Genomic DNA, 8,482 nt, shown 5'->3' with positions numbered 1-8,482 from the left:
CACCAGTGCCTCAGCTCCCATGCAGCCTGGCACACCCCATTACTTCAGTGCTTCAAATCCCATTATTCAGCTCTAACGAGGAAATCATTTTAATTAAGGAAATTAAAAATGTATTTGCTTTGGAATTTTAAGTAGGTGTTAATTTGAAGGGATGAAAAAGAGCCGTGCAGCCTGCTTGTGTGAGGAGCAGCAGGGGATGGGGATGGAGGAGGGGAAGGGCCCTCTGCAGCACCTGGGGTCCCTGGGGAGCAGGGGCAGGGCGCTAAGGCAGGAGCAGCAAAAGGCAGAGCCACCCCCCAGCTAAGGAGGGCTCCTGCTGATTCCATTCCTGCAGGAGAGTGGAGCCAGGTGGGAGTCAGGCTTTTCTCCCAACAAGTGACAAAAGGAGTAGGGCCTCCAGTTACACCAGGGGAAGTTTAGGTTGGATGTTAGGGAAAATTTCTTCATGGAAAGGGCTGTCAAACACTGGAACAGCTGCCCAGGGCAGTGGTGGATCCTCCATCCCTGGAGGAATTTCAAACCCCTGTTGATGTGGCACTTGGGAACATGGTTTAGTTTAGCAGTGCTGGGAGAACAGCTGGCAGTCAATGATCATAGAGCACTTTTCCAACCTTAATGATTCCACAGATCTATGAAATACAGCAAAAAAGGTGTTGGAAAATCCTTCAGAGAAGCTCTGAAGCCGTGAGGCCACGAGGAGGGACAAGAATATTGCCAAGCTGGCCCTGGTCCCTGTTACCGCTGAAGATCAATAGATCACACGGACACAGGTTGAGGTGTGGTGAAGAAAGAGCAGAGTTTATTTTTCCTCCCAGGATTTATAGGCTTCTTACCATGGCCAGGCATTGGATGCTCAGGATAACACTTTCTCACTGCACTGGCCATGAGAAATGCCCATCAGAAGACGTGTAACAGAAAGAATGTACACATATCTATGTTTACAGTTACTGTCCTGGGAAAGTCCTTAGAAAACTATGTTAGCAAGCTCAGAAGCTGAGTTTTCAGGGCGACAGGTCCCCATGGGCTGCAGTGTCCTCTCATGTCCCCTGGTCCCTAAGGGCTGAGGTTCACCTGGAGGTGCCAGGTCCTGCTTCCATTCCCTCCTTCACTTGTTGCTAGTCTCCAACACCACAAGACTCCATCAGTAGTGTCCCAGGCTTTCCACAGGTGCCACCAACCCACTGGGAGCTCAGCTGAGTGCCAGTGCCACTGGGGGTGGGGGGGGTGGCTTTTGGCCAGAAGGAAGGAGATGCTTCTCACTTTGTGTCCTTGCAGCAGAGACAGCCCAGAGAAGGCTGCAATGCAAGGCTCAGCTTAATGCAGCAGGGTAAGAGTCCTACCAAAAACAGCAGCTAATAAGTTAAGTAATACCCAGTGTTATTAATGCTGCAGCTCTGCCATCACCCATGTATTTATAATAACAGTGTTCCCACTGTACTAGCATTAATCATAATGGATTTACTAAGAAATTAAGGGCGAAGGGATATTATCTCTCTCGGGAACGGCACTTGACAGCAGCCCTATTTACTATTTGGATTGGTTTAATTCTCAATGTCTCGCTCATTAATCTGCTTTTCCAACAGCCCCTCACAAACACCCCTCTGGGAGCACAACCACAGGAGGAGGGAGGCAGGACAAGCACAGCCAGCTGAGGGGGGCTCAGGCAGAGCAGCCCCAGGGAATCCTGGCACAGGGTCAGCACAACCACCAGGGCTGTCTCATGGGGTGTGAGGGCACGGTCCTCTCCTGCCTTGGTGGGCAGTGTGCACGTCTGGGCATCACCCTCTTCTCCAGCCAATCTGCTATTCTCAGCTCCATGCTTAAAAACTCCTTAGCTTTACCTGGTGAGCAAGGAATAGTCAGCATCTCTTCCCAACATTTATAACAAGAGCTCAAAGGTTTTATTGAAACTTGTTTTCCCATATGCCTTTCTCTTCATCAGGCTTCTGGCTCGGGACACTTGGACCAAGAGCAGCTTGTCCAAGCCAGGGAATGCAGTGAGACACCCACAAAGCTCAGGCCCACCAGCCTAACCAGAACCCATTGAGCTTTCACCAATGGGTTTTTACCAATCAGACAGCTTTTCACTGTCTGATGAAAATGAAAGATTAATGTATGTCCTGAAAGTCAGATGATCTGAGTAAAATTAAATCCTGATGAAAATCAAAGCTTGGTAAAAATTAAAGCCTGAAGTCCAAAGTGATCCAGTGATTTTTACCAGGAGTACTGCTTTCCTTGGTTGGTTTATAGCTGTGAGGAAAGACAGAGACATTTTATCACAGCTTGCATTAAACCCCTCTGATGCCTTGCCTGGGAGAGTGGAAGTGGCCTGGAAGCTGTGCACCTGTCAGCAGGAAAACAAGCTGGAGGAAAAATGCTCCCAAATCCCAGAAAGCCCTGGAGCCTCCTGGGCTGGTGTCCCCATCAGGGGCAGCTGGCTGTCCTCAGCCAAGGAAACACTGGGATTCCACTGGATTTATTGTACCTATCCATTGCATCACACAAAGGATCTGAGGACACCTGGCTAATTTTTTCACCCCAAGTTCTTGATACACAAATAAACACACTTCCCCCTTTTCTTTGTCCATTTAATATTTTTTTCTTTCTATTTTCTGCTTGAGGAGAGGGCTGGGCTGAGATTCATGAGTGTTCAGGAACACCCCCATGTCCAGCCCCCAGCCAGGGAGGCCGCAGTGAAGCCTCCTCAAGGTCTTCTCTCCTCCTGGCTGAGCAGCCCCAGCTCTCTCAGCCTTTCCTCAGAGCAGAGGGGCTCCAGCCTGCGGCATCTCTGGGGCCTCCACTGCCTTGCCTCCAACAGCTCCAGCTCCTTCTGTGCTCAGGACCCCAGAGCTGGGGCAGGGGTGAGCCCGGGAGGGGCTGCAGCTTCATGGGCACCAGCAGGAAATTTTGTGTTATCCCTGGAGAGGAACTAAATGCACTCTGGTGTTGAGGGATAAAATGAAAGGAATCAAGCCTGCCCTGGGCAGGGTTGCCACCAGCACCAGCATTTCCTTGTGCAGTCTGAAGGGATCTGTCAGGGGCAGATCCCAGGGCTCCCCTTGCTCCGGCCCCCAGCCCAAAGCAGCTGCAAGGATGGCAGGGCTGGGCTGCGGGTCCGTGCCCAGCTCAGTTCGGAGCTCCCTGTGCCACCACAAGCACAGGCTCCAAAGCAAACCCTGCCCATGGGGACACTGCAGCCGTGCAACGCTGGCACCCTGCAGCTGAGGCCGAGCCTGCAGCACCTTGGGGTACCCACACAGCCCAGACTGTCCCCAAGGCTTCCTGGAGCCTGAGCCCAGGCTCAGAGGCCCCAGGGCTCCCTTCTGGGGAGCTCCGGAGGAACCGAATAGAGAGAGCCTCGGAGCCCTCAGCAATCCTGCCAGCAACCCACAGGCTGGAGGACACAGACGGCGCTTCCTGGCTGGGAGAAGCCTCGTGCCCATCTCCAGGCACCACAATCACAGCGATCCCCACAGCTCCAGCCCCTGCCCAGCTCCTCTGTGGGCAGCGTTAAGGCTTCAGCAGAAGCACCAAAGGCCGAGGGCCTTCTGGCCATTTTCCCTTCCCCACTGCACGCCTGGGCAGCTTGCTGAGCACAAGCACCCTTTTCCCCTCTCCCCCTATGCCCTGCGCACACTGGGCACCAGAGAAAGCACCTGAGACACTGGGTATGAGAACACATTCTATATTTCTATACATAATTCTGTATCTATATTCTATATATTTCTAATTCTATATTTCTATATTAAAGAAGAACTAAGAAGAAGGAAAAAAAGAACCATCTTAAAGAAAATTCCTGCCTGGCTCAGATGGCCCCGGCAGACAGAGAGCCTCTCAATTTAGCTCTCCTCAGAGCTCCAGCAGCACAGCCAGCCACGGGCCCACAGACAAGGGCGGTTCTTGCGTGCCCTGCGGAATCCATCTTGCCACTTCTGCAAGATGGAGCCTGGAGCTGCCCGGAGGACAAAGGCTGTTTCCAGAGCCAGCCTTCTGATGGCAGGGCTGATGTCCTGTGCCTTGTCATCAAGGGCTGCAAGAGAGAGGAACAGATCTCCATGGTCAGATCTGGATCTGCAGGGACCCGAGGAGAGCCCCGTGCAAGGGCCAACCCAGCTGGCTCTGGCCATGGCCAGGAGGGAGCAGGGACCAAAGGGATCAGCCCAAAGCCACTGGACACTATTGGCACTCGTGCCCCTGAAATCTCTGTGTGTGCCCTGGCCACACCAGGCCTGGTCCGCACAGGGAGCAGAGCCCTCGGCAGCCGGGGCAGGGATTGCAGCTCCCCTTGGCAGCCGGGGCTGGCAGCCCGCTGCCCTCACTCACCCTGACAGATGCTCTGGAGCTCTCGTTTGTTCCCCCGGAGGTGCCACCCGGCCATCCCTGGGAACACAGAGCCTGTCAGGGTCCCAGCAGCACAGCTCCCTGCCAGCGGCGCTGCCAGCCCTGGGGCCACACGGCCTCCTGCCCCGGCAGGGCTCAGCCCCGGCCCTTGCCGCATCCTGACTCAGCTCAAGGGCCCGGCTGCCAGAGGCCGGCAGCAGCAGCCCCGAGGGCAGCCGGGGCTCCAGGGCCGGGGCAGCAGCCGGGGCTGGGGCCGAGCTGCGGCGGGGCAGCGAGGGAGCCCAGCCCGGTTCGTGGCTCACCAATGAACCTGATGGCCGCCGCTCGCAGGGACTCCTGCGGGCTGTCCAGGTAGAGCAGGGCCCGGTGCAGGTGCTCAGCCGCTCGACTCCTGTCCTGTGCCAGCTGCAGAGAGCGGCGGGAGGGAAGGGTTGGTGCGGGCTCTGCCCCTCGGCCGGGCACTGCTGCCTGCGGCCAGCCCCGGCCTCCCGTGCCCGCCCAGCCCTGAGGCACCGGGCAGCAGCCGATGGCGCCGGGCTCTGGAGGGGGCAGAGGGCCGGCTGCTGCCCGGGGAGCCGCCCTGCTGCCCTGCCCAACAGACCAGCGGTGCCGGGGCTCCATGGGCACACGGCTCGGGGCCACAGGGGGCTGGAGTAGAGCCCGCGGGGCCCAGGGAAGGGAGCAGCGTGTGGGGCACAGGCTGGCGGCCCTGAGTGCAGCTCTGGGCAGGGCACAGCTGCCAGCCGCACACACTGAGCTTCTCCAGCCTGGGGCTGGGGCTTCCAGCCCGCCCTTACCAGGCCCTCGCCGAACCTCCAGGTCTGATCCACCCGCAGCATCTGCTGGAGATCCTTCCTCTTCAGGAATCGGGCGGAACAGAGCAGCGTTTCCCGGGAGGCCTGGAGAGCAGCAGAGACCCAGAGATGGCACCACAGCCCAGGGCACAGGACCCACGTCCCTGGGCCAAGACCGGGAGGGAGCTGCAGCCTGCGAGGCAGCAGAGCAGGAGGCAGCCGAGCGCCCTGCCAGGGAGCCACGGCAGCTGCCGAGTCCTCACATCAACCACGCGCTGGTTCTCGTCATGGCAGTGCAAGGAGAGTGGGAGCAGGCTCTGCTGCACGTGGGACTTCAGGGCCTTTTTCCCCTCCTTTGGTACTAAATCCATCATCTCCTGGAAGATGAACATGGAGCACAGCTGCACCTGGCTATCCTCCTGTTCGAAAGGAAGAAATAAAGACCTCAGCATCAGCTGCTTCAGGCCCACCTGGGCACAGGCCTGCAAATGCCCAGGGCACAATGCCCAGGCAGCAGCCATGGCTGGAGACACAGAGCCTTACATTGTCAAAGAGCGGCAGGAGCGCCTCAGCCAGCTGCAGGCCGAGGGGGATGGTTATCGGGCCACCATTGTACAGGAACAAACGGCTGAGGAGAGCGATGCTCATCCCAAGCACATGGCTGTCATTTTCCCCCAGGAGCTCCACGAGCCTTTCATGCAGGCCCCACATTCTTTTGGCCTGTGTGGAACACAAGTGTGTGAAATGCCACCCTGCTGCCACAGGGCCCAGAGGCCAAAGGCCTGTGCCAAAGGCCTGGGGCAGGAGGCAAGAGGCAGGAGGCAGGAGAGCTGGCAGCAGCTGCCTCAGTGCCCAAAGGCCAACCAAGCGCAAGCCACTGCCTTCCCCAGCCCCACGCCGGCAGCCGCTGCCCCCTTCTCACCATGGAGGAATTCTTGCCGAGCACCACAAGGCCTCTGAGTGCCAAGCGACGCCTCTCCCTGCACTCGCTCTGCAGTTTGTTTGATGCGATCTCCAGGACGCTGTCACGGTATTCACTCGAGTCCAGGCACTCCAACATCTGAAGGGCACAGGCCGGTGATGGGGCAGCAGCGCACAGGGCTGGGCCCAGGCAGCAGCACAGGGCGTGGGCACCGTCCCGGGCGGCTGCGGCACCGAGAGGGCAGAGAGCTGGGAGACAGCTCAGCGAGACAGCGCTGCCCTTCAGGCTCACCTCCACAAGGAACGCCATGGCGGCCAAATCCCCGTGTGCCGTGTCTTTGCTGAGCAGCCCGAGCAGGTAGAATGCAATCGCAGAACACAAGGGTAGGGACACGTGACGCATTGCTCTGACGGGAGGAAAAAGGAACCAAGACCCTGAGCCAGCGGGACAAACCTCTCCATGGACTGACTCCCAGGCGGAGCTTGGCCCTTCTCCACCACCCTGCAAGGGGACCCAGGCCCTTTGGGAAGCAGCTGCTCTTGGGCACCCTCCTCTCCCAGGCTTGTGCAGTGTCCTTGGCCATCCCTTGGTGACAAGGCCCTCTGGCCCCTGACCACGGGGACTGTGTGGGGCACCCCAGGCACAGGGCACAAGCGCTGTTTGGTGGCAGCTCACCTGGCCAGCACACCCACAGCACAGTGGTGCGTGCCAGCACACAGCAGCGTGTCCCAGCCACACTCGTCTTCCACTGCCGCCACCACATCCTCATAGTGCAGTCGGCAGAGCAGGGCCTTCAGGGTGTGCGCTGCAAACCTGTGTGCACAGCAAAGCCCAGGTGATGCTGGGAGCACGGGCTGCTGCCCTGGGGACATGGCAGGGACAGGAGGACTGGCATGGAGCACCTGTTGGGGCTGATGGCAAGGCCATGTTGCTGCTGGCATCTCTTCCAGAAGGTATCGACCTTCTCTGGCAGATCCAATTTGCTGAAGAGCACTTGCAAGAGCAGATGCACCAAGAGGCGGGGGAAATACACTGTCACTGCATGTGGGACACAGGGCAGCTGGAGTATCTTCCATATCACCACAGTTGCCTGCGAAGGACAGAGCAGCCTGAGTCAGTGCTCAGTGCTCAGGTGTCCATGTGGCAGGGCCCGAGCATGGCAGGGAGAGGCCAGTGGAGATGCAGGGACAGCAGCCGGCCTGGTGGCCCTGGAGCTGCTCCTAGGCCAGGTTTGAGCCCAGTGCCTGAGGCAGGGAGATGCCATGGGAGGAGGGAGGATGGAGACCTGAGGGAGAGGTGACCTTGGGGTGAGCAAAGGTCAGTTGCAGAAACTCACAGCCAGGGCAAGGACAGCCGTGTGGTCCCCGTCGGAGGTGCACATGCTGAGCTCTGGCCAGGTGCCCAGCACATCCAGAAGTATCAGCATGGCCGGCTCTGCAGCCCTGCACGAGCACATGATGCTCTTCCACATGGTGGTAGCAGCTCTGTGGGGACAGAGTTCTGTGTCAGGGGGGTCTGGGACACATCCCCGTGGCCTGGGCAGCAGCAGGGAGCTGAGCTGGCTGCCAGCCCTGCCTCTGCCCACTGCCCCTCTGTGGCAGCCCAGCCCTGTGGGGACTGGCCCCTGAGGGCAGCAGGCTCGGGGGCTGCTGTGCCAGGGCTGACAAAGGGAGGAGCCACAGGGCCCTGGAATCCTCTGTTTGTCAGACACCTGGGCCAGGCTGTGCAGGGGGATGGCCTGAGCCCTCTGGGCACGTGGGCCCTGTACCTGTCACACCATGGGGCCACACGCAGAAGAGCCATCACCACGTCAGCAGGCTGTGCCTCTGTCAGATCCAGAAGGGGCCTGCACAGATTGTACTCAGGAAACTCATTAGCCTTGAGCCACTGGTGGATGAACCTCACCATGGGGAGCACCTGGAGAAGGCACAGGGAAACTTGGAAAGCTGCCAGCAGGAGTAATGTGCCCAGCTTCCCAGAGAAGTGCTTCCCTTCCCACCGCACTGCCACGGCCTCAAAGGCTCGCAGTGAGCAGCTGGCGTGGCCAAGCAATTCCTGGGAGGATCGAAGCCAGGCCACAGGCTGCTTACTTGCTTGGGATTGGAAGGACCCTCCTCCACAAGCATGTCCAGCAGGGCAGCACTGGCCTTGGTTTTGAAGATGGGAGAGTATGCTCTGACCACAGTGCCCATGGCACTGGTCTCTTCCTCCCGAATTCTCTTCATGAATTTGCAAATCATCTGCAGCAGAAGGGCAAGAAATGAGGGACATTGCATGGAGTGCTCCAAGCGTGGTGCTGGGCTGAGCAGGAGAGGGGATGGCTGCAGGTACCTGCGCTGTTGTGCGGAAGAGGCCACGGCTGCGTTCCTGCTCTCGAGTGCGCTCCATGGCTGCTCCTGGCAAAGAGCGAGCGCAGCTTGAGCTG

At 58.5% G+C, this 8,482-nt stretch overlaps 1 protein-coding gene across 1 annotated transcript; it reads right to left on the bottom strand.

Annotated features, from left to right (window-relative positions):
• Positions 1–6,725: 6,725 nt before the first annotated feature.
• Positions 6,726–7,539, bottom strand: LOC147650286 (maestro heat-like repeat-containing protein family member 1). Its single transcript, XM_086853191.1, has 3 exons — positions 7,394–7,539; positions 6,960–7,147; positions 6,726–6,870 (listed from the first exon to the last, which is right to left on the bottom strand). The coding sequence occupies exons 1-3, from the start codon at positions 7,526–7,528 to the stop codon at positions 6,729–6,731; spliced, it is 465 nt and encodes a 154-aa protein (XP_086709317.1). The 5' UTR covers positions 7,529–7,539; the 3' UTR covers positions 6,726–6,728.
• Between the last annotated feature and the right edge of the window lie 943 nt (positions 7,540–8,482).

This window comes from Cyanistes caeruleus, chromosome 16 (assembly GCF_971803275.1).
Source record: "Cyanistes caeruleus chromosome 16, bCyaCae1.hap1.1, whole genome shotgun sequence".
Lineage (NCBI taxonomy): Eukaryota > Metazoa > Chordata > Aves > Passeriformes > Paridae > Cyanistes > Cyanistes caeruleus.
Note: the sequence above shows the minus strand (reverse complement) of the source record. Positions and strands in the feature narration are given on the sequence as shown.

Bases quoted from the DNA above. Each gene is read 5' to 3' on its own strand.
- LOC147650286 (XM_086853191.1), bottom strand. From the start codon at position 7,528: ATGTGGAAGAGCATCATGTGCTCGTGCAGGGCTGCAGAGCCGGCCATG. The intron at 7,148-7,393 runs GTGAGTTTCTGC...TGTCCTTCGCAG, and splicing joins CGGCTGTCCTTGCCCTGGCT to GCAACTGTGGTGATATGGAA. The intron at 6,871-6,959 runs GTGCTCCATGCC...CTGTGCACACAG, and splicing joins CTTGCCATCAGCCCCAACAG to GTTTGCAGCGCACACCCTGA.